A 27219-nucleotide genomic window follows, 5' to 3' on the forward strand; every position below is an offset into this window, starting at 1 on the left:
TTTCTTCATGCCAATACTTCGCAAGACTGAGTCAAAATTATGATGAGAAATTCCTTTCCACTCTTTAGGTAACTAAGGGATACTCAAAATAAGAACATTTTTTAAAGATTTTAAAAATTTTTTTCCTTTTTCTCCCCAAAGCCCCCAGGTACATAGTTGTATATTCTTTGTTGTGGGTCCTTCTAGTTGTGGCATGTGGGACACCGCCTCAGCGTGGCTCGATGAGCGGTGCCATGTCCACGCCCAGGATTCAAACCGGCGAAACACTGGGGCCGCCTGCAGTGGAGCTCATGAACTTAACCATTCGGCCATGGGGCCAGCCCCAATAAGAACATTTTTTAAAGGGACAATATATTGTAATAAGTTCTGCTATAATTCTGAAGATTCTAAAGATACTTAAAAAAAAATCCCAATAGCAGATGTCTGAGACAGCACCAAGCCAAGAGCTCTCAAAATTTTCCCCCATCCGCTTTTCTGTGCAAAATAGTTTCCCTTTTTTTCCCCCAAACTTATTAAAATACTAGTGGGTAGATTTTGGTGATAAGAGTTTGACACACAATTCTACTGATAAAACCGTTCATCTACACTATACTTCAAGGTGTATTTTGGTTTGAAGGAATAGAAAAATCTTTAATCTGTTCAATGCCTGAACTTTGAGCAGAAGTATCAGTTATCAGGAGGTTCTCTGAATACGTGTAAACCAATGAAATGTCAGCTGGCAAATTACTGGAATTTAGAAACTGTGAAACACAACTTGAGATACTTCTGCTCTCAGGCCAAGGCTCAAGGAAGTAAGATGCGCTGAAACCCCTCGGAAGTGGTTCTCAGTGGCTCAAATAGCGACAGTGATTATACCAGGTACAGCCTAAAGCCCTGAATATGCTTTTTACATTCTTAACTATACTTTCTCTTTCAAAAAGTCCACATTCACCAGTCTTCAAGATAAATCATGAGGCAGTCATGCCATTCTGAATCTGTGATCCTAGAGAAATGGATAGAGAACCTCTGAAATCCCTAGTACCTTCTATCCCTAGGATATTCCAAAGGTTTGAAGGATCTGAGGCATTCAGAAAGCAGAAGGATGACTTACTGCAACTAAATGTAGACAGAGATTAAAGTTAAAGTGTAACAGAGGTATAACATGCCACACTAAAGTTTGAGAAAAACCATTCCTATTGTTTACATGCATTATTGATTTGCAGCTGGCTTGGAATCAAAGTCTTAAGTTCTTCAGCTAAATACATTATTTTTGCTGTCCAATATGGAAACCACTAGCCACATGTGGCCACTGAACACTTAAAATGTGGCTGGTTTAAACTGAAATATGCTGTAATTAAACAATAAATGTCAAAGACCTAGTACCAAAAAAAGAGAAGAATGTGAAATATTTCATTATCTTCACACTGACCATATGCTGAAATGGGAATATTTTGGATATCTCAGATTAAATAAAATACATTATTAAAATTAATGTTATCTGTTTTCTTTTAGTTTTTTTAATGAAGCTATTAGAAAATTCAAAATTATACATGTGCTCACATTACATTTCAACTGGAAAACATGACAATAGCCAGAACAGTTTTTACATTTGAAATGTATTTATAAAAGGCTACACAACACATGACATTTTATATAAATTCATAACTCTTTTCTTAACTGATAGCCTATTAGCACACAAATATGACTTAAACACGTGAGAATCCTTATGGCAAATACTGCCAAAAGCTCTAACAATACTCAGCAGTGTTACCATGGTCATGATTATACCATGTTATCAATATCACTATGGTGATAACACTAATAAAACAAATTCAAATAGCACTTACTCTTCTGACAACAGAGAAAATTAAACTGCGGACTAAAAGAAAAGAAATTCAGGCATATAGCAGACCATTTTAATACCTAGCATATAAACTATATGTATTAGTTGTTTCTTGTAACATAAAAAGTTACCTCAAAATTTGGCAGCTTAAAATAACAGTGAACATTTTTTTATCTCATACAGTTTCTATGGGTTAGGAACTCAAAAGTGGCTTAGTCAAACAGTCTGGGTCCAGGGTCTATCATGGGATTATACTTTAGACATCAGGCAGAATTCAGTCCTCTGCTTCCACTTACATGACTGGCAAGTTTCTGATAGCTGCTGTCAAGGGGCATCCGTTCGTCTCCCCAGTGCTGCTTGAGTGTCATTACAACATGAGGCCTGGCTTTCCTCAGAGCAAGTGATCCAACAGAGCAAGGCAGAAGTATCAACGTCTTTTATGATCTAGCTTCAGAAGTCATCACTTGTGTTGTTCACACAGACTAATCCTGACACAGAGTGGCAGAGGACTACAGAAGGGCATGAATACCAGACGGTAACAATGATTTAGGGCCACCTTGGAAGATGGTTATCACAGTACCCTAGGGTGCAGTTCCAGTACAAGAAAACTGGATTATCAATAAAGCAATGAATAATTAAAGCAGTGATTATCAAAACTGCTTCTGAGAGAAAATTATCTGTTAGGATAACAGAGCTTATTGTACAAAGACACAGCTTTTAACTATAGTAAAATAGAAATCAGGGGAGTGACATCAGCATCATGGTGGTGTCAGCTCTCCCCTGGAATATACAATGAAAAGGACATTTATATACCAAGAGAAGACATTTACACAACACAAAACACATCTTAAGAGACCCAAACAGCCATAGGTCTGAAGGTGGAGGTGCTGGACTCCCCAGAGGAAGTGGAAGGAGGTAAAGGGAATCTTCTCTCCACCCCACAAGGCAGTGGCCCTGAGACTGCATGCAGCTCTGAAGGGAAAGGGGGAAGGGATAGGCCTCTGCAGGAAAACCATCACTCTCCAAGTCACCTCACAGCTCAGGGAAAAGCCTCACACAGAGGTAACTAAGCTATTGCAGGAGTGTCTGCATCAAGCTAGAACTCCAGCAGAGCATATAGCAAGGGCGAAGCAAGAACGCCCTCAGGATTGCACAGGGGAAAGAAAGCGTCCCTCCCCGCTGCCCACTGCTGCAGTTCAGTCAGTCAGCCAGACTACCACACAGATGGAAAAGCAGCCAGGGGCTGGAGTGAGCAAGCCTCAGATGGCAGTGGCCTCAGAATACACAACTCTTAACCCACAACCAGAGGCAGCAAATGGAAGCTGCCATCAGATACTATCCCTATGCGGACGCAAACATCCACACTGTAAAGAGTATGAAAAAATATATTAAATCTCCAGATCAGAAGGAAAATGACAAGTACCCAGAAATCAATACTGAAGGCACAGAAATACAAAACCTAAATGACAGAGAATTCAGAATAGCCATTACAAAAAAACTAAAAAACTTACAGGAAAATAGAGATGATTCAACAAAACCAGGAACTTCTTCACAAAAGAGACTGAAACTATAAAGAAGAACCAATCAGAAATGTTAGAGATGAATGGATGAGATAAAGAAAAATCGGGACTGCCTGAATACAGAGCTGATATTATGGAGGAACATATCAGCAGTCTTGAGGACAGAAATAGAGGAAAGCTTCAGATGGAGGAGGAGACAGAACTAAGACTAAAAAGAAATGAAGAAATTCTCCAAGAAATATCTGATTCAATTAGGAAATGCAACATAAGGACTATAGGTACTCCAGAGGGAGAAGAGAAGGAGAATGGAGCAGAAAGCTTATCGAAAGAAATAATAGTGGGGAACTTCCAAAACCTCAAGATGGGGCTGGAAATACAAGTGAAAGAAGCCAACAGTTCTCCTAACTATCAACATAAAAAGACCTTCTCCAAGGCTTATAATAGTAAAGCTGGCAAAAGTCAAGGACAAATAAAAAGTGTTAAGGGCAGCAAGGCAGAAGAAAATAACTTACAAAGGAACCCCTATCAGGCTTTCAGTAGATTTCTCAGCAGAAACCTTACAGGTTAGGACACAGTGGAACGATATATTCAAAATTCTGAAAGACAAAAACTTTCAGCCAAGAGAACTCTATCCAGTGAAAATACCCTTCAGATATGATGGAGAAATAAAAACTTTCACATGGGGGCTGGCCCAGTGGTTGAGTGGTTAGGTTTGCATGCTCTGCTTCAGCAGCCCAGGGTTTCGTCGGTTCAAATCCTGTGCGCGGACATGGCACCGCTCATCAAGCCATGCTGAGGCAGCATCACACATGCCACAACTGGAGGGACCCACAGCTAAAAACACGCAACTATGTACAAGGGGACTTTGGGAAGAAAAAGAACAAAAAAATTTCCCAGATAAACAAAAGCAAGGGAGTTCATCACCACAAGAGCCCCCCACCCACAAGAAATCCTCAAGAAGGCCCTCATACCTGAAAAAGAAAAGAACGGGGTTACAAAGCCCTGAGCGTGGGGATAAATAGGTAACAAGGAAACAGTGGAATTAAATGAAAAGCCAGACCAGGTGGACTTTATCAGTATTTATAGAACATTCCATCCAAAAACAGTAGAAAATATCTTCTCAAGTTTGCATGGAACATTCTCAAAGATAGACCATATGTTGGGGAAAAAAGGTAAGCCCCAATAAATTTAAGAAGATTGAAATCATATCAAGCTATATCTAGTTTCATAGCATTTCCAACCATAATGCTATGAAACTAGAAATCAACTACAAGAAAAAAGCTGGGAAAGGGATAAAGATGTGGAGACTAAACAACATGCTACTGAACAACCAATGGATCACTGAAGAATTAAAGAGAAATCAAGAAATATCTGGAGACAAATGAAAATGAAAACACACCATACCAACTCATATGGGATGAAGCAAAAGCCGTCCAAAGAGGGAAATTCTTAGCAATACAGGCCCACCTTAACAAACAAGAAAACTCACAAATACGCAATCTTAAACTACAACTAATAGAATTACAAAAAGAAGAACAAACAAAGCCCAAAGTCATCAGGAGAAGGGAAATAATAAAAATTAGAGCAGAAATAGATGAAATTGAAACAAAAAAGACAGTAGAAAGGATCAATGAAAGAAAGAGCTGGTTCTTTGAGAAGGTAAACAAAATTGACAAACCCTTAGCCAGACTCACTAAGAAAAAAGGAAAGAATTCTCAAGTAAAAAAAATTACAAATGAAAGAGGAGAAATTACAACAGATACCACAGTAATACAAAGTATTATAAGAGAATACTATGAAAAATTATATGGCAACAAATTGGACAAGGTAGAAGAAATGGATAAATTCTTAGACTCTTACAACTTCCCAAAATTGAATCAAGAAGAAATAGAGAATCTGAACAGACCAGTAACAAGTACAGAGATCAAACAGTAGTCAAAACCCCTCCAAAAATCAAAGTCCAGGACCAGATGGCTTCTCAGGAGAATTCTACGAAACATTCAAAGAAGATGTATTACCTATCCTTCTCAAACCATTCCGAAAAATTGAAGAAGATGGAACACTTTCTAACACATTCTACGAGGCCAACATCACCTTGATACAAAGCCTGACAAGGACGACACAAAGGAGGAAAATTACAGGCCACTATCCTGATGAACACACATGCAAAAATTCTCAACAAAGTATTGGCAAACCAAATACAGCAATACAATAAAAAGATCATATACCATGATCAAGCAGGATATATACCAGGGACACAGGGATGGTTCAACATCCATGAATCAATCAATGTGATACACCACATTAACAAAATGAGGAATAAAAACCACGTGATCAGTTCCATAGACACAGACAGAGCATGTGACAAGACCTAAAATCCAATTATGGTAAAAACTCTCAAGAAAATGAGCATAGAAGGAAAGTACCTCAACATAATAAAGGCCATATACGACAAATCCACAGCCAACATCATACTCATAGTGAAAAAGTGAAAGCCACCCCTCTGAAAACAGGAACAAGACAAGGGTGCCCACTATCACCAATCTTATTCAACATAGTACTGGAGGTTTCGGTCAGAGCAATTAGGCAAGAAAAAGAAATAAAAGGAATCCAAATAGGCAGTGCAAAAGTGAAAGTCTTGCTGTTTGCAGATGACATGATTTTATATATAGAAAACCCTAAGGAATCCATTGGAAAATCACTAGAAAAATCAATAACTACAGCAAAGTTGCAGGGTACAAAATCAACTTACAAAAAACAGTTGCATTTCTATACTCTAATAATGAACTAACAGAAAGAGAACTCAAGAATGCAATCCCATTTACAATTGCAACAAGAAGAATAAAATATCTAGGAATAAATTTAACCAAGAAAGTGAAAAACTTATACAATGAAAACCATAAGACATTACCGAAAGAAACAGATGATGATATAAAGAGATGGAAAGAGATTCCACACACATGGATTGGAAGAATAAACATAGTTAAAATGTCCATACTACCTAAAGCAATCTACAGATTCAATACAATCCCAATCAGAACCCCAAAGACATTTTTCACAGAAATAGAACAAAGAATCCTAAAATTCATATGGGGCAACAAAAGACCTTGAATAGCTAAGGTAATCCTGAAAAAAAAAGAACAAAGCTGGAGGCATCCCGATCCCTGACTTCAAATATACTATAAATCTATAGTAATCAAAACAGCATGATACTGGTACAAAACAGACACACAGACCAATGGAACAGAATTGAAACCCCAGAAACAAAACCACACATCTACAAACAGCTAATCTTTGACAGAGGAGCTAAGAACATACAATGGAGGAGAGTCTCTTCGATAAATGGTGTTGGGAAAACTGAACAACAACATGCAAAAGAATGAAAGCAGACTATTATCTTTGGCCACACATAAAAAATTAACTCAAAATGGATCAAAGACTTGAATGTAAGACCTGAAACCATGAAATTCCTAGAAGAAAATATAGGCAGTGCACTCTTTCACACTGGTCTTAGAAGGATCTTTTTGAATACCACATCTACTTAGACAAGAGAAACAAAAGAAAAAATAAACAAGAGAGACTTCATCAGACTAAAGAGCTTCTGCAAGGCAAAGGGAACCAAGATCAGAACAAAAAGACAACACAACTGGGAGAAAATATTTGCAAATCATATATCTGACAAAGGGTTAATCTCCAGAATATATAAAGAATTCACACAACTCAACAACAACCACCAAAACAACCTGATTAAAAAATGGGGAGAAAATATGAACAGACATTTTTCCAAAGAAGACAGACAGATGGCCAATAGGCACATGAAAAGATTTTCAACATCATTAACCATTAGGGAAATGCAAACCAAAATTACACTTAGATATCACATTACACCCATTAGAATGGCTACAATCACCAAGACAACAAATAACAAACATTGGAGAGGTCATAGAGAAAAGGGAACCCTCAAACACTGCTGATGGGAAGCAAACTGGTGCAGCCACTATGGAAAACAGTATGGAGATTCCTCAAAAAATTAAAAATAGAAATACCATATGACCCAGCTATCCCACTACTAGATATTTATCCAAAGAACATGAAATCAACAATTCAAAGAGACTTATGCACCCCTGTGTTCACTGCAGCATTATCCACAATAGCCAAGACATGGAAGCAACTCAAGTGCCCACAAACTGATGATTGGATAACGAAGATGTGGTGTATATATACAATGGAATACTACTCACCCACAAAAAGATAAAATCATCCTATTCACAACAACACGGATGGACGTTGAGAGTATTATGTTACACGAAATAAGCCAGACAGAGAAAGACAAACACTGTATGATTTCACTTGTATGTGGAAGATAAACACACGGACAAAGAGAACAGTTTAGTGGTTCCAGGAGCAAGGTGGTGGTGGGGGGGGGGTGTAGGTACAAGGGGTAAAGGGGCACACTTACATGGTGACTGACAAATAATAATGTACAACTGAAATTTCACAGCGTTATAAACTACTATGATATCAATTTAAAAAAAATAATAGAACTCACTGACACTACATGTAAACACGCCTAAAATGTAAAAGGCAAATATTACGGAGACTTTACAAAATTGGGATATGGATCAGCATATCATTGGACATGAGTTAAGCAAAATATGCATTCTGTCAGGAATTATTCAGAATAAAATCTGCAGCTGGACTGAATTCTAATGATAGATGTTTTCTTGTGATTATGGTAAAATTTAAAGTAATCCAGCTTAATTCAATAGTAGTTTACTACTAATAATACTCAACAATATGCCAATCAAAGTTCAACTGAAAAAATTATTAGGCAAATGTTTAGTGAACTATACAACATCAATAAGTTTATTAGTACGTTTAGTCCTCACATTTTAGTAAAGTTCCTTTCTTCTGGGAATCAATACATTCTTTAAGAAAATATGAGAAGGAAATATTCAGAGTCCTGTTAGCCCCCACTGAGTAAAGACTCTCTTTAAACTCCTGCTCTCTCATGAATTTCCATTATAATTTATTCTATTCTTAAGATAGGGGAAAATCACAAAATTTAGCCAAAAACAAGAATTTAATTTAAAATTAAAAAGAGAAATTATTTGTACTGTTTGGAGTTAATTTTCTAGCACTCATTATTTGGAAGAAAAGTATCAAATTGCCAGCCTGGGGGGAAAAGACTAAACAGAGAAAGAGACTTCAATTCCCTTTACCTGCTCCAATTTGGATATTTCACTTGGTTTATCCAATTCGGGCAACCCAAAATTTACACGTAGTTATCTGAAGACAGTAAGGGACCATCTTTTACCATTTTAAATAGTTCATATCACTTAAAATGAAAGCAGTATCTTTAGAATTCCACTTCAGCTGCTATAAACTATGTTTGCACTCTTCAAAACTAACACAGACCAGTTTTCCTACCACTGGATTATGCCAACTATATTTATCAACCCAGGTCAAATGAGACCACTTCATTCAGAGGACAGGGTTCAAAGTAGGAGGTTTCTGTGATTAGTTTTGGTGGGATGGGAGAGAGAGGGGAAACGGGAAACTATCAAGGAATTCCTCATATCCTTAAATAAGAAGACAGCTATACTCAAATGAGATTAGGGCAAAAACTGTGACAGCTGTAACTGCAACTTCACTCAGGCAAATTAAGAAGAAGACTGGACCCTTTAGCAAACTCCATACGACTCCCCATTACACTCCTCTGAACTGTGCTTCTTGACATCAGCTGTCAACATCAAGCTAATATACCTCTGCAGCTATAAGACTCTAGTCTCCACTGCCTTTCTTTCGAATCAAACATTCTACAAGGAAAGCAAAGGCAAAAGGAAAAACAGCAACTAAAAATTAATTTTTTGTTCTCTTCAAACATCTCCCTCAAAATTAAAAGGAAAAAAAGGCTCAGTAATACAGTAACTTAAAAAGAAATCACTTGATAATGACATTTTATTAAGCTTTTCCCTCGTTCAGCTGCAGAAGGAAGGTTACTGCAGATCCTACACAGATTATCCAAGGTAACACAGCCTCCCACATTCACTCATCTCTTTCCCAATTCAGACTGCTATGGTTATGGAGGTCATTTATTTGAGTTATTAAGAGCTGCTTCCTTTGGAGTAAATAGCACTTACCAGAAAGACTTTAACACGTTTGATATTAATGCTAACTGCTATCCATTATCCTTAATGTGAAGAGACAGTAATTCTTTATCACCCTCAACCCCACTGCTTACTCTTCCTCCCTCTTCCCCATCCCCCAAGCATACAAATACACGTAAGAAGATTTCATTAAAATCATTCAACATGGCAGAATTCAATTACCAATTGCTCAGAAGCTTAGTGGGGAAAAAAGAAACTGAAGCCAGATGCATCAGTGAAGTAAATGTTAAGAAAAGAAAGCTAGCCTGATAACAGAGACACAATTTAGATACACACCAACAACTTTTAATTTTAAAGAAATGCTTTGTGTTAAAATTTGAAGATATTTTCTTCCTCCTCCTCTTTAAAGTCCCTCAATTATCTCCTCCCATTAGAGAACTGTTATAAACTCAATTGTTAAAAACCAAAGTAAAAGCAGATGAATTTCATTAAAGAAATGGGAACCCATACATATAAAATGATGCTTTACATAAATAACTTTTGGAGAGCATCTAGTACAAATATTCCATACAGATTGGCCAGTTTCTCACCTTGAAAACTCTGGTATCAGAAACTTGGTCAAGGATATGGGGCTTCCCTCATATTGGGACATGTCTCCTCTGATTGCTAATGCTAATCTGGGGTTCGCCAGTTCGGATCCCGGGTGTGGACATGGCACCACTTGGCATGCTATGCTGTGGTAGGTGTCCCACATATAAAGTAGAGGAAGATGGGCACGGATGTTAGCTCAGGGCCAGTATTCCTCAGCAAAAAGAGGAGGATTGGCAGCAGTTAGCTCAGGGCTAATCTTCCTCAAAAAAAAAAAGCGCCTTGTTTTGCCAAGAAATTAATTAAAATAATTAAAAGGAAGAAATTATATAGAATTAAATCTTTAAATGGGTCAAGAAGGTCTATTAAGAAGAAATCAAAAGTCATTTTTACAAAAACAAGAACATTAGTATATTAGAGGTATCTAGTAAGTGACACATCATATACTGTTTCTAAAAAGATGTCAGACCATCTTAATTTTTTAAAAAGTTTTCTTAAATAATTATCCCTATGGCCAATGTCAAAAGCAAGGATAAGTAGTTTTCATTTCAGAAAGGAAAAAGAAAATATTTTACCCAAATGGAAGAAATTTCTTTTGTAGATAGAACAAATCAAATTTTAAAGAAAAACACAAATGTTTCACTGATTCTGCATCCAAGAATAGACTATGCCTAAATATATGTAAAGCTGCTTTCCTCTATCTGTATTTCTATTGTTTTCAATTTCTTTGAACTTCATTCTTAATACAGGTTTCCTCCACTATCAAAAAGTAGAGCATTCCCATGAAAACCTTTGTAAACCAAAATGGCATAAAGCAAAAACGTGCAAAAGCATTTCTTAAAAGCAAAAATCGTCTTCTGATTTCTTTCGGTTAATGAAAGTAGGTACTAATGTAAGTTTTTTGTAAAAGCAAAGTGGTATAAAGTGAACTTCCAAAAAGCGAGGATACCTGAATTCACTGGTCTCAGGAGAGCTGACTTACAAGAGCCACAGTGTTCTTTCAGCAGTTCCATGAATCTCCCTGACAGTACCTTCTCCCAAGGTTAAATTCAGATACTTATCTTTATTATAAATAAAAACAAAGCACCAAACCACTATCGATATGAGCCCCCACCTCCACCAGTTCAGTCTACTCTGCCTTACTAGAATGTGACTAAAACTTGTAGTCTTGTCAAAAGACAAAGTGACTGTTACTGCTTAAAGAATAAAAACATATAAGGTAAACATTCTCAACTAACGGACGACAGCATTTCCTTTGTTAAGATATGTGAGGCATTTCCAGTATAACCTATGATATTTTAGGAATGTTAGGATGCTAAATGTAATAATGTAATATTATCATACAAAGGTTTTTTTAATTTGCAACAATTTTTAAATTTAATTTTTATTATTTATACCATTATAGCTGTAATTAATGAACAGCTGTCTATGAAAACATTAAGAAAGGCTAAAAAGAAATTTTAAAAACAGCCCTTAACCTAAGGCAGATATAAACCAGTCAAGAAGGGAACAGAGGGGCCAGCCCCGGGGTTTTGCTGGTTTGCATCCTGGGCGCAGACACAGCACCACTCGTCAGGCCAAGCTGAGGCGGCGTCCTACATGCCACAACTAGAGGGACCCACAACTAAAATATACAACTATGTACTGGGGGGATTGGGAGAGAAAAAGCAAGAAAAAAAAAAAAAGATTGGCAAGTTGTTAGATGAGGTGCCAATCTTTAAAGAAAAAAAGGGAAAAGAAAAATGATTAAATCACATCAGAGCAACTATAAAATAGTATTAAAAAACATAAAACAATACAGTATAATTAAACATTAAGGCTGAGGAACAACATATAAAACAATAATAACAGGGTAGAAGAGTTCAACAAAGGTTACTTTTGAGCCAGAATCCTTAGGTAGTAAAACTGAAAATCCACAGGGAAAAAGACACTGTGAAGCAGAAGAGCACAGATTAGAAAACTCATAACCTGCATTCAAGGAACACTAACGCTATCATCTTGTCTAGAATAGAGCAGCGAGGCTAGTGAGTCTCTCACCTAAAAATGAGGTTAGAAATTCTTAAAGGGTTTGGTTGATGGGAGACTTGAGAGGCCAGGCTAAGGTGCTTGTGAAAGACTTTTTAACATCTATCAATGCAACTGAAATCAATAAACATTTTTTACAGAAGCAACTATGTGTAAAGTACCAAGAGAGGGTTCCCAAACTCAAGTATATGGGGGAAACAACACACGAACTATTAGCATATAATACAAAGTAAGATAGAATAAGTCCTGAAATCAAAACAGAAACAAACTCTAATGGAATTACAAAAGAGGGTATGACTCACTCCAATCATGAGGATTTAGGCAAGCTTTACAAGGCAGGGAGCAGCTGATCTGAACCTTAAAAGATAGGCAGACTTTCAAAAGAGTTTTTCTAATCCCCAAATCACTATCAGTCAAATGTTAAAATTCTGCTTTATTTAGGAGGCTTTTGTTACTGGGATTTACCTAACTTGAGTTCTTCATACAGCAATTGCTTCTGAATTGCACTGTAACACACCTCCTGATATATCCAGTACGAAAGAATGTTATAACAAGCAATTTTAATGTTCACAGAGAGGAAAAACCATTTCCTCCTTAGCTCTGTCCTCACGGCACTCGGCACAGTGACAGCTCCACAACAGGTGCTCGATACTGTCTACTGAGGACAAGCACTGATCGTTCTAAACTCTGATTTAGCCATTAGAGTGAAAATGCTTTAGAGAAAATGTTAAAGAAACTAACAACTGAATTTAACTAATATAGAGCTAAATTCTTGAGGAAGGGACACAAAGGTCGGCAAAATTAAACGCAGAACATCAAGAGAAGAGGCACTATAACAGAAAAACATGATAATAGGAAAGACTCATCAACAATATATGCCTCATTGTTTTTATCATTCACGTCCTATATTGGTGAATATCAACCGGAAGTGTAAAATAGTTTCAGTGTGAGTACGTATGAAGCATGCTAGAAATACTTTAAATAACCACTGCATAATCACATCTTAAAATAGTTACATATCTCCTAAGAAGATATTCCAAAGTTCTTGTGAGGGGCAGTGAATTTTGGTGAGTGTGACAGAAAAACTGGCTAAGTATCTGGATCAATATGGAATATCTACTATCTCCAAGGTCAATAAGGCATAATGGAGGGCATCTATCTACCTTAGCCCGGGGAGATCACTGTGTACACCGGATCAGACCAGTCAACTATGCTGTCCTCTTTCTCAGACTCCAGCAGCATTAACATAATGTACTTGCCCCCTCTTCTACAGGCAATCTTCTCTCTTGCCTTCTGTGATACTGATGAGGATTTTTAGGCTGCTTAATTTTAAAATGGCTTATGATGAGGATTTTTAGGCTGGTTAGTTTTAAAACTACAGATGAGATTCAGGCTCCAAGGAGTGGAATTTGTTTGCCCCTTTGTTGGGAAACATTTACATTTCTAAGGGAAACCTCTATCTGTGAAGATGCCTCCCTCTCTGTGCCAGGAAGAAGGGGGGATGGTCTTATCTCTAGAAGCTCTTAATCAATGCCATTGGCAAGAACTTAAGTTGGTTACTGCCTGGCAACCTCATGTAACTGACCCCCCCCCCCCCCCAGCCCACACACAAATCCTCCTTTGTCTTTAGCCGAGGATAAAATTCAAGCGATGACTTCTGCCATTTACTCAATCCGGTTTGATTCTTATCTAAAAGTTGTGGGACCGCCAAATGGCCAGACCAAACGGGCACTGATACCATTTTAACTTTTTTACATATTCTTTGTCTTGTAAAGAGATAACTCACATACCTATGCCTTAAATTTAGCCCTAACCCTCAACTCGGGGCAGCAGCAGGAGCTCTGACTGCCCGTGGGTCCTGTCCCCACGCACCAGCTCTGCCTGCCCATGGGTCCTGTCCCCATGCCAGCGGGGGCAGCAGAAGCGGCGGCAGCAGAAGCTCTGACTGCCCATGGGTCCTGTCCCCATGCTATTCTATACTATTCTCTAAATAAAAGAGCACTACTGCCAGATCTTAAGAGTCTAAAGAAATCTTTCTTTCGACTCCTCAGCTCACCGACCCCGCATCAATACCATTCTCTCCTTTTTCTTTCCCACTTCAACTGGACTTCTCATTTTAGTTTCCTTTCAAGCACCACCTTCTCCTAATTTACCCAACATTTATCTCTAAATGTTGAGGATCCTAAGGGCTCAGCTCTAATTCCATGTTCTTTTGTTAACATCTTATCTCTAGATGATATCACTTATTCTTAGGGGTTTCAATATGATTTTTAAGCTCAAGTCTCCAAAATTAATTTAATTACACTAGACTTTTCTAAACTTCAAATCTGTACATCCAACTGCTTGCTCAATATCTCACAGATACCTTCACATGTTGAAAATGGACCTGTTCTTTTTCCCTGGAAAACCTGTTTATCATCACTCTCAGGGTTCTCCCACCTTATTATTTAGCATTAGCAAATATCCAGTTACTCAAGCCAGGAAGCTAGGAACCATCTCTGATTCCTTCCTCTCCTTTAGTGCCCACATTCCAATCCATGAGAAATTCCTGACCACTTTACCTAAAAAAATCCACCCTCTCTTCTGTTTCTCTTCTGAGCCTCCAAAAACCTCTATCATTAACCCTCACCTTCATTATTACTACAAGCTTCCTACTATGATGTGAGCTCCTTGGGAGGAATGATCTTGTGTGTCTTATATCATTACTATTTCTGGCACAGAAAATTGTGCAGCACAACGTAGGTATGCAATACATATTTATTGACAGATACTTTCTTTGTAACTACTCTTATTCCATTCCAATCTATTCTCAAAATATTACAAAAAAAAATAATATTCTCAACATGCAAAATCAGATCCTGTCAATCTTCGACATAAAATGCTTTACAACTTGTAAAATCTAAACTTCTTATCATGGCCTATAAGGTCCTGCATGATTAATACCCACCCTTGCCTATTTTCTACCTTATTCACCATACTCTGATCCTTGAATGTGCCAAGCTGTTCCTTACCTTAGGAATTTCCTCCATTTTAAATACGGTTTCCTCCACTTTTTACATGGCTTTTTTAGATCTCATCTTAATGTCATATCTTCAGGGAGACCTTCTCTGATAGTTCTAAATTTGGTGCCTATCATCTTTCCCTCCTCCATGATCTTTCACAATACCCTGTTTATTTTCCTGTAGCACTTACCATAATTTCTGCTTACTTATTTGCTTAGTTTTATCATTATTTTTCTCCCCCATGAAACAATATACTCCAGAAGGGCAGGGAACATGTCTTTTCACTACTATATAACCAAACTTTAGCAGCAGAGCTCTACATTTAGAAAGCACTCAATAAATTTATATTGAATAAATGAAATACATCAAGTATGTGTAAAGAAAATGAGTAAAATTAAACCTAATATATGGAGGGATATAGAGTAGTCAAGGTACATCAACTCTAATAATAACAGCCATATTATCATATCATCATAGCTTTAAGATTGGGTCAAGTCTTCAGAACAATTAACTTGCTCAACTAAATTCTAATTTAAACTATGGCCTTAGGATGTCAAACAATATGGAGTACACAATAATATCTGCATTGAGAATTTAGAAATGATATAGGAAAAAGCCCAAGATATCTATCCTGTATCATTAAATTTGGTAGTAAGATGTTTTTGAAATTTATAGCTCATTCATTTTAAGGGGATGGGAAAGTCAGGGCGATTAACATTGCTAAGGAAACATAGAGTCAATGATGATTTTTTTTCTTTTTTTTAAAGATTTTATTTTTTCCTTTTTCTCCCCAAAGCCCCCCCGGTACATAGTTGTGTATTCTTCGTTGTGGGTCCTTCTAGTTGTGGGATGTGGGACGCTGCCTCAGCATGGTCTGATGAGCAGTGCCATGTCCGCGCCCAGGATTCGAACTAACGAAACACTGGGCCGCCTGCAGCGGAGCGCGCGAACTTAACCACTCGGCCACGGCGCCAGCCCCTCAATGATGATTTTTAATTAACATTTTTATTTTGAATTACAGACATAGAGAAAAGTTGCAAAAATAGTACAGAGTTCCCATATACCCCTCACTCAGCCTCCTCTAATGTTAAGAGCTTACATAACCATATCACCATAAAGATCAAAACTACAAAATTTACACTGGTACAATACTACTAACCAAAACAAAGATCTTCTTCTAATTTGAACAGTTTTTCCCTAAAGTCTTTTATTTGTTCCAGGATTCAATCTAGGATCCCATATTTCATTAGCTGACATTTCTTCTAAGTTTCCTCCACTCTATCTTTAACAGCACTCAGTCTTTCCTTGTCTTTCATGATCTTGACATTTTTAAAGTGCACTGCTCAGTTATTTTGTAAAATGTCCCAGAATTTGGATTTGTCTGGTGTTTTCTCATGATTGGAATGAGGTTATGCATTTTTGGGAAAGGATAACACAGAAATGATATTTGTCTGCTTCTCAGTGCATCATATCAAGGGGTTCATGATGTTAATATGTCTTATCACTGGCAATGTTAAACTTAATCATTTTGTTAAGGTGGTGTCTGCTAGGTCTCCTCACGGAAAAGTTACAATCTTCTTTTGATAGTTAATAAACATTTTGGGGAAGATATTTTGAGACTAGGCAAGTGCTGTTATTCCTCAAATGTTTATTCACTAATTCTCACAACCATCAATAGATCTTGTCTGCAACAATTATTGCTGAGGTATTTGCTTCATGGTGATTTTTTAAAATCTATTTCCTTCTACATTTATTAATTAGAAATCTTCCATACGAAAGAGTTGTCCTTACTCCCCTTTTACTTCTGTGTTTGATTATTATCAGCATGGACTCATGGATACTTATTTCATTCTATGTATTAACTCAAGTATTATCATTATTGATTTTTTTACTCAAATTGTTTTAGCATGGGACATTAGGAGCTCCTTCAGGTTGGCTCCTATGCTCTTTCCACAGTCCCCCAATCTTTTTGTTGAACACTTTCCTACTTTCCGGAACCACAAGGTTGTTGAGGCTCACCATGTATTTCCCCTGCCCCAGCCTGGAATCAACCACTTCTCCAAGATGCCTTGGTTCATTTTATCGGAGAAAGGCATATAGAAACCAAAATCTGGGTGTGAAGTACGCTTATTGCTTCTAAGCCCTCATAACAGACAGACTTAGGAAATATACGCAAGTATATATGCATATATACACATTGATATCTCTATGTCTATCTGCATATAAATTAAATACCATGAGTTCATCCTAGTATCTGATTCCAGTCGAACACTACAGCGTTCAAGTCTTCCCAATACTTTACTTGTTTGCAACTTCTTTCTCAAACAATGAAAAACTCAGCCCTCATTATCTACAATATATTTCTTTATTTGTTGAATTCTAGTATACGTATAAAGTGGTTTCAGAATGGCTAACTTATCTTCTGTGAGAAACACATTTACTACTAGATTACAATATTCATGTACAGGTTTTTTTTTGTCTCTAGCATTACAGTGTTCAGTCAATAAAATGTCTTCCAAAGATATTGAGGAGAGTTCCCTTCTTCTCTACCTTTCTGAGGGTGATTACCTTATTCATTTATAAAACAAGTTCATCTGTTAGTATTTGTGTCCTTTGTGGGGTTCCACCCTACATCTTGATTGGTTTTATTTAGTTTTTTAGAGTATGTGAGGGGTAGGTGAAACATTACTACAGTTCTAAGAGTCAGAGCTATACAAAGACATATGCTAAGAAAAGTGTGACTTTCTCCCCAATCCCATTTCCCCCTTCTTTCTATTCCTCTCCCAACCACTCCTGTAGAAAACTGGTCTCTCTATTTCTGGCTTATCCTTTCTGCTTTCTTTTCCAAAAAAAGATCAGATATGTGTGTATTTTCTTCTTTTCCCTGCTTTTTCCTCCAATTCCCCCCAGTACATAGTTGTATATTTTAGTTGTGGGTCCTTCCAGTTATGGCATGTGGGACGCCACCTCAGCATGGCCTAACGAGTGGTGCCATGTCTGTGCACAGGATCTGAACCTGGGAAACCCTGGGCCGCTGAAGTGGAGCGAGAGAACTTAACCACTCAGCCACAGGGCTGGCCCTGTGTATTTTCTTAGAAGAAGAATAGCCTACTATAGATAGTATTTTGTGCTTTTTTTTTTTTCCTTTTTCACTTAACGGGATATCCAGAAACCACTCCCTATCAGTTCACTAGAGATCTTCCTCATTCTTTTTTAAAGCTGCTAGTCTCCAATGTGTGGATGTACCATAATGAATTCAAGTACTCTCCTACCTATGGGCAATTGAGTTGTCTCTGATATTTTGCAATTACCAACAAGACTGCAAATAACCTTGTGTATATGTATTTTTATATTATTGAAGATGTATCTTCAGATAAAGCTAGACAATGGCTAGCTGGGTCACTAAGTAACTGCATACGTATAGGATAATTATAACCCACATAAAAAAATCGCTTTTGAGACTTAATGATTTTTAAGAGTGTAAAGGGACTTCTGAAACCAAAAAGTTTGAGACTAGTTAATACAGATCATAGAAATAACTGTCCAAAACACAACGGTACAAATAGGATACAGTCAAGTGGCAATGTGATATCTTAAGACAGGGTATTCACAACTAAGGCCATGATAAACAACAGCAATGTTTAGAGTCTGTGGGATTCCCTGTATTCTTTCCGTTTTGGGGTATCATTTTTATTTCATATCTAAGGAATTTGTTTAATCTCTTCAGAACACTTTTGATGTGTTGAGCCAAGAACAAAGAATAAAGTAACAACTTATTTCCAAACCCACTTTCTGCCAAAAAAGAATACTTTTAGTTCCATCTGAAGTACCCAAAAAATTGGAAAGAAATGAAGCTACTTTTAAAAAATACTTTCAAGATAAAACATGGGATTTTTAATTTAAAAAAATAACGGTACAGTAAGGATAATAAATGTGCAAATGCTAGATGCAACTATCCTCACTCTGGAAAACCTCACACTGGATGCTGAACAAAAGAAGTCACTAAAGAAAAATGATTCTACTTACATAAATCAAAAATATGCAAAACTAATCCATACTTTGTATTTAAAATACACACAGGTTGTAAAGAAAAGAAATAAAAAACACAATGATGATTTCCTCCCGTGGAAGTAAGGAAATAATGATTGGGAAGGAATATACATATGATTTCTGGGATGCCAGTAATATTCTAACTCCTGAGACAATCACTTTCTATGTATTGTTTACATTGCATGTGTATGTACTTTTTAAAATGTATTTTATTCTTCAGAATAAAGGTAAATAAAAAAGTAGTACTACTGCTTTCTGGGCAAACTGTACCTCCTCCCAGGAAGCGTGCAGCCACGATGGACTCAACGCCATAGCGGGCAGCCACTGAACAGCAAAAGACGGAAACGAACCTTCTAGACTAAACCAAGTTTCACTCTTCAAGAACAAAAGAAAACACGTGCAGTGTTTATTAACACGAATAGTAGAATCAATCTTTGGAAGCCAAGGAGGCATCTGATAAAGATTAAATATTTATTACTCATCTTCAAAACATTAAATTTCTTTTTAACATAATAAAGAACATATTTTAATTCTAGAATTATTATTATGCCTATTGTGAAAATACTAAAATAATTCCTTCCCTTACTTCTCCTATTTCACAAAAACATCAACAGATGGACCCAAATCTATATTCAAAAATTCAAAACACAAACAAAAAATTCAGGTAAAAACTTTTTTTTAATACAAATCTTCAATTAATGGCTTTTCTACTATTCTATCCCCCATGAATTCTACTATTAGCCATTTCTCCAAAGACCCCTAGCTTCTTTTAGTGGGAAATCACACTTAGAGATCGCAATATGGGTGCTACAGATACTCACTACCACTGGGTTGTCATGTGCAATAACATAGTTAAATAAGCAGCAGAGGTAGTTAGTAGAAGAAAGAAGATCAGATCCAAAGTATTCTATTTGTAGTCCAGTGCTCTTTATACTATATTTGAATGAATTACATCCATGTGTATCTTGCATATGGCCATCAGCAATCGTTTTTCATAACTTTAATATCTATCACTTACTGAGACACCTTGGAAAAGTCACTCATCCACTCTAAATTAGTTTTCTCTACATGTAGTATTTAATAAATAATCTGACTCACTTATCTCTTGATTGTATAAAGAGGAAATGACAGGTTACATATGAAAGTACTTTTGGTGCTATCATAACAACTGACAGAAGATTAGAAGGGCATCTTTCAGTTTACAAAGATAGACTAGTAGTAGAAAACTTCAAACGGTGAGGGGTGGAACAAGACAAATTAAACAATTAACGGCATAACACAAAGAAGGGCATATACATCTTTCCTTATAAATCTTCCTATAATTAAAAGTTACGTGATCCTAGTTAAGAAATGAGTTTGAATTGAAATCCTAGAAATACGTGAATTATTCAATAAAGTATAAAGATGCCAACTCAAACTTGTAAGCAGTGAAATAGTTTCCTATAAACAGTCTAGTGAAATTGTTAGCAATGAAGAAAAAATAAGACTCTCACCAGACAAAATATCCTAAAATAATTTTTTTTAATTTTTTTTGTGAGGAAGATTCACCCTGAGCTAACATCTCTTGCCAATCTTCCTCTTTCATTTTTTGGGGTGTTTATGCTCGAGGAAGATTAGCCCTGAGCTAACACCTGTGCTAATCTTTCCTCTACTTTGTATGTAGGATGCCTCCACAGCATGGCTGATGAGTGGAGTAGGTCCAGATCTGGGATCCAAACCTGCGAACCCAGGCCACCAAAGCAGAGGGCATGAAACTTTAACCACCAGCCCATGGGGTCGGCCCCCAAACCTAAAATAATTTAAATTAAGAAGTAAAGGTAGGGGCTGGCCCCGTGGCTGAGTGGTTGAGTTCACACGCTCTGCTTTGGCAGCCTGGGGTTCCGCGGTTCGGGTCCTGGGTGTGGACATGGCACCACTCATCAGGTCATGCCAAGGCAGTGTCCCACATAGCACAACCAGAAGGACTCACAACTAGAATATACAACTATGTACTGGGGGGCGTTGCAGAGAAGGGGAAAAACAAAGAAAAAGATTGGCAACAGATGTTAGCTCAGTGTCAATCCTAAAAAGAAAAAAAGAAGTAAAGGGAAAAAATGAAAGCCCAGAATAACTTTAAAATATTTATAGGTACAGTCATGCACCACATAACGACCATTCATTCGGTCAACAACAGACTGCCTATATAATGGTGGTCTCATAAAACTGGTACCCTATAGCCTAAGTGTGTAGTAGGCTATACCATCTAGGTCTGTGTTAAGTACACTCTATGATGTTTGCACAATGATGAAATTGCCTAATGATGCACTTCTCAGAATGCATCCCTGTCATTTAGTGATGCAAAATTGTAAATATTTATATGTTCTCAAAATGGGGATAAACTAACCAAAGAATGCAAGAAAAAAAGCCACCATGGAAGAGAGAGAAATTTGAATTACATTAACAAACAAATGAAAATTTAAGAGAAGAAAAAATACTCAGTCTTATTGGTAATCAGAGAAACATAAATTAAAACAAAAATTAAATATTTTCTCCACATCAGATTGGCACTAAAAAATAAAAAATGAGAAAGAGAAAATTGACAGTATCAACTGTTATTGGCAAGAATGAGGGAAAACTGGTATGCTGCTTTTTTCAAAAGTTGGTGCATTTGAGAAAATTTACACTATTTCTATAAAGAATATGTATTTTATAAACAATAAAAGTTATATAAAAGAGGAATGAAAAAAGGAATTAAAAAGCCGAATTTTTATGTCTGAAATGAATTTGTTGTAAAGCCTAAAAATGGCTTCTACATAACAGATGATAACTCCTCCAAATCTCTCCAGTAAAGATTTCATGATTATGCAGTTGTGGCATAAACACTCTATCATACCCAGTTAGAAGCTGTAACGAGAGAAAAACAACCTGGCAGTGGCTTAGTGGTCTTAGTGGGAGTTTCAGAGATTTCCAGCAAGTTAATGGTATTCTTCTTGAAAACTTAAACCTTCATTCTGACACATTAGAGATCCAGGAAGTCTCGGTTAAAATCATGGCTGAGCTACTTAGAAAGCCGTGTGCATTTGGGTAAGAAATTCAACTTCTCTATTTCCTCATTTGTAAAATGTGCACAAAACCATCTGCCCCACTGCACTACTGTGAAGGTCAGAGACAATGAGTGACCAGGGCCTAGTTTCCAGAACTGGGCACATAATTGGAGCTTACCATGTGGTCACTGCTGCTATTGTTACTGAGCCTGGTTTAACTTACTCTGTGAATAATTAGGTTTTACATACCAATTATCACTTCATTTAGGTAAAAAAGTACTGTATAAATGGCCTGTATGATTGTGAAGTATTCTCTCTAAACTGAGTTTTCTTGTTTTTTGGGGGTTTTTTTGAAGAAGATTAGCCCTGAGCTAACATCTGCTGCCAATCCTCCTCTTTTTGCTGAGGAAGAGTGGGGCCCTGAGCTAACATCCGAGCCCATCTTCCTCTACTTTATATGTGGGACGCCTACCACAGCATGGCTTGCCAAGCGGTGCCATGTCTTGCACCCAGGATCCGAACCGGCGAACCCTGGGCCGCCAAAGCGGAACGTGCGCACTTAACCTCTGCGCCACCAGGCCGGCCCCTAAATTGAGTTTTTAAAAAGGAAGGAAAGAAAGAGAGAGGAAAGAAAGGTGGGGAAAAAAGGGAAAGAAAGAACGGAACCCAGAAGGAAGTGAAACAGACACAAACCAAGATTAGCAATGCACTTTAATGAAGGAAAATGGCAAAGTTATGCTGACCACCTGAACCTCAACAGAACCCACGCAGTAAACTGACTGTGAACTTACCAATTAAATGCGATCAACTTGAAGCCAGATGAACTTTCTCCTATGCTGAAGAGTCCTCACAAAGCTGTGGAATAAAACTTGCCTTTTCTATTTAAAGCCATTCCTTTATTGCTAAATAGTTGGCCTGAGAGGAAGGCAGCAAGCAGGGTTAGAAAGAGAAAAAAGAGGAGGAGAAAGATGAAGAGAAAAACAACATGCAGCCATGGATCAAACTTCTTCACCCGACCCTTCCAGGTTCTCCTTGCATTCTAACCTGTAGCTGCTGGGAGCTGTCATTGAGATTGTCCTCCCTTCGTCGAGCCTCCTCTAGCATCTGTGCACTCTTCTTCTTTTCCACCTGTTCCTTGTGCTTCAGATTGGCTACTTTCTTATTCTGGTCTTTCACTTGCCTATTGATAAGGAGGAGAAAAATCAAGCCATTCATATATATGCATAGAAAAGAAAATATTTATTTACAGACTTACACCACTAACACCAAGGAACAGCTGGAAACCAACAAAGAATTCCTGCTTTGAAATTTTCCCAACACTTTCAAATTCTTTCCTACCACTGGGAGCAAATTATTAACAGTGATGCTTCAGGAACACATACTTCAGCATGTACTTTACGAAGCAGAATGAAATCATAAAACAAAAGAAAGCTATGTGATAGTTTGAAATGAGAGGAAAAAGAAACCAATTCAGAGATTTATGTTGGAAGTATGCAAACAAGTCTCCTGACATCAATGCTATAAAATAGTAGAATGGCTGATTAAGAAAGGTTTTGTAATTCAACTCTAATTTTACTATTATTAAATATTGCAAACTTTCAAAAGGCTGTATATAATATATATGTGTATGAAAATAATGATACAAACATCTGGGAACCCAACTTAAGCAAGAGAACATTATATTTACTTCTGAAACGTCCTATCCTACTCCACTGCCTCCAAACTTAGACAAAAATAACCTATATCATAATTTGGGGTTTAAAATCCCCTTGCTTTTATTACAGTTTTCCTACACACATGGATCCTTCATTTAGTTTGCATGTTTTTGAAATTTATATATAAAGTTATTAATAAACTATTTTTTCTTTGCAATGTATGTTTTGAGAATCATACTGATCAATGACTGTAATGTATTTTTTTATCCCCTCCATTTTCACTGCAGTGTAAAATAATATACAACAACTGTTTTAACCCATTCCCAAGGTGATGGACAATTGGGTTGCTTCCGTTTTTCTTACTATTGCAAACAATGCTGCTGGGTACATTCTGATATCCCTGTGCAGGTTTCTCCGAGGTAGAGGCCTAGAAACTAAACTGCTAGGCCACTTAGTAGGTACACTTTCAACTTAACTAATCATTTCCAAGAAGCTGTATAAATTTATACTTTCTCATTAGTAATGCATAACAGTGCCTGCCACACTTCTACACATCCACGAATACTTGGTACTATCAGACTTTCTAAGTTTTACTAACCTGGTAGATATAAATATCTCATTGAGTTTTAAAATGCATGTTCCTGACTACTGAGGCTGAACATCTTTTCACATAGTATTTGGCAATTCATGTTTCCACTTCTTTGAAATAACTATTCATGTGTTTTGCTCATTTTTCAATTAGGATATCTTTTTCTTAATGATATAAGTATTCTTCAATATATTCTGGATAATAATCTTTGACCTGTTATATAAATATTTTCTTTCAATCTATGAATTATTTCTTTTTTTTTTTGAAAGAAGCTTTCTTTCTTTTTTCTTTTTTTTTAAGATTCGCACCTGAGCTAACAACTTGCCAATCTTTTTCTCCCCAAATCCCCCCAGTAGACAGTTGTGTATTTTTAGTTGTGGGTCCTTCTAGTTGTGGCATGTGGGACGCCACCTCAACGTGGCCTGACGAGTGGTACCATGTCCGCGCCCAGGATCCGAACCGGCGAAACCCTGGGAGACCAAAGCAGAGCGCAGGAACTTAACCACTCGGCCATGGGGCCGGCCCTTGAATTATTTCTTTGATTGATTTATGATATGTTATCATTTATAAAATTAAAAAATTGTAATTGTTTCGATTGTATCAATCTTCTTTATGGTTTGCAACTTTTGACTTTTTCATGAAATCTTCCCCATTCCAAGTTCATAAAGACATTCCCCTAAAAATTTTGTTAACTTTGTCTTTCACAGTGAAGTCACTAATCTACCTGTAATTAATGTTGTGTATGGTATGAGGTAAAGCTATAATTTCATTTTTGGGGTATGGTATGAGGTAAGAATAAAATTTGACTTTTTACATATATTGATAATTAATTGTCCCAGCAGTACTTAACAACGCAACACTACTTCCGTCACATACAAAGTTTCTATATACCTGTGTGCCTGTTTTATGGCTCTCTACTCTGGTATCTTCGTATATTTCTATCCAAATCTATACTACTTTCATTACTATACCTTTATAAGGAGTCTCAATAGTGTCTGGTAAGGAAAGCCTGCCTACCTTGTTCTTCTTCAGGACTGTTGTGGCAATTCTTAGCTCTTTACACATCCCACATAAATTTCAGAACCAGCCTGTCAAGTTCTACTAAAATAACCAACCAACAACCACAGCAACCAAAACTCAAGAGCAGCCTATTGGGATTCTGATTGAAATTGCACTGAAGTTTTTATATCAATTTGGGAAGAAGTGACACTTTCATGCTCTTGAATCTTTCAACGCATTAACAATGGCATATCTTTCCATTTATTTAGTTCTCCTTAAACAGCTTTCAACAAAGTTTTATAATTTCCTCGATAAAAGACTTGCATTTATTTTATTCCTAGGTACCTTATATGTTTTGTCGTCATTTTAAATTCCACATATCATGTCATTACACACAGTTCCTTACACAAAGTACTCTAGAAAAAGTACTGTTTCAACAATGTAAATATTATCAACAAAATTAACAATCATTCCTTGTCATCATCTAATATCCAGTCCATATTCAAATTTTCCCAGTTGTCTCAAAAAAAAATTTTTTTCACAGTGGTTTGTTTGAATCAGAATCCTACAAAGGTCCACAGCATTGTGTTTGCTCATTACGTACTTCCAGTCCCTATTAATCTAGAGAAAAGTCCCTCACCTCCTCCCCTGTTCCCTTCTTCAATGGCACGGACTTGTTAAAGAAGCTGAGACAGCTGTTCTGTAAAATGATTCACATTTTGGAACGCCTGTTTGCTTCTTTATGTATCATTTAACTTGTTTTTTTATTTCCTGCTTTTTCTTTTTTTGAATACTGAAAGTTAGCTTTAAAGACTTGAGCAGATTCAGTTTCAACTTCTGAGGTCAGAATACCAGGTAACAGCGTTGTATACTTCATATTGTCTCACAACAGAAAGCATAAAATGTCTGGTTTTCATTCATCAGTGAATTAAGGTAGTGACAGCCTGGCTTCTTATGAGTGTAAAGTTCACCTTTCATCAACGTTTCATCTAATGGTACCATGCACTGATGAACTTTTCCTGAATAAATTATTTCAATGGTATACTTTTTAAATTAAATTTTATAATGCCTTCTTGTTGGCATGTAGACATGCACTTGATTTCTGTATATGGATTTTATATCTGGCAAACTTGGTAAATGCTCCTGCTATTTCTAATAATTTCTCCGCAAATTCTTTTCAGTTTTCTACGTAGACAGTTGTATGATACATAATGATTTTTTTCAATCTTTACACTCTCTTGTTTTTCTTGTCTTATTGAACCTGCTAGAAGTTCCAGAACCATAATGAAAACAAGTAACGAGAGTGGGTATCTTTCTCTTTCTCCTGATTCTAAAGGAAATGCTTTTTACACTTCACGATTGACTCAGGTATTTGCTAGTTTTTTCTGTAGAAACTTTTTATCTATTCCTTGTCTGCTGAAAGTTGCTGTTGTTTTAGTTGTGAATGAGTGAATGTTCAATTTATTGACATGCTTTTGAGATTTCCTAATGTTTAAACCAATTTTTTCATGAGATAAACCCTATTTTGTATTTTGCATCATATTTACTGGTATAAATTTCCTTATTTCCTTCCAGCTCAACTATACATTTATAAAATTAATGAAAACATTTGGCATTTTTATTGTTTTGTGTAACGAAGATTTGCTAGAGACTATAGTTAATGATATTGTCAGAAACAAAGCCGTGCAAACCTCTCTTAAGGTTTTGAAAGCACACATTCTCTTTTGGGTGATTTGGATATGATTCTACCTATAGGCCGTGAAAACCTTTTTTAATAATTTCTAAATGATTCTTCAACATAGAATGTTAATTATGAGAAATTATTCAAAATTAAAT

At 36.7% G+C, this 27219-nt stretch overlaps 1 protein-coding gene across 22 annotated transcripts in view; it reads right to left on the reverse strand.

The window, feature by feature from the left end:
* Window positions 1-27219, reverse strand: part of ERC1 (ELKS/RAB6-interacting/CAST family member 1) — a 516922-nt gene that overhangs the window by 272130 nt on the left and 217573 nt on the right. For all 22 annotated transcript variants that reach the window (XR_011439909.1, XR_011439905.1, XR_011439904.1 and 19 more), the window contains one exon: window positions 23185-23320. Coding sequence is in view for 15 of the 22 variants with exons in the window: in XM_070270826.1 (XP_070126927.1) it covers window positions 23185-23320 (136 nt within the window). In the remaining 7 variants the exon portion in view is untranslated. The remainder of the gene's footprint in view (window positions 1-23184; window positions 23321-27219) is intronic.

Source organism: Equus caballus, chromosome 6 (genome assembly GCF_041296265.1).
Source record: "Equus caballus isolate H_3958 breed thoroughbred chromosome 6, TB-T2T, whole genome shotgun sequence".
NCBI classification, from domain to species: domain Eukaryota; kingdom Metazoa; phylum Chordata; class Mammalia; order Perissodactyla; family Equidae; genus Equus; species Equus caballus.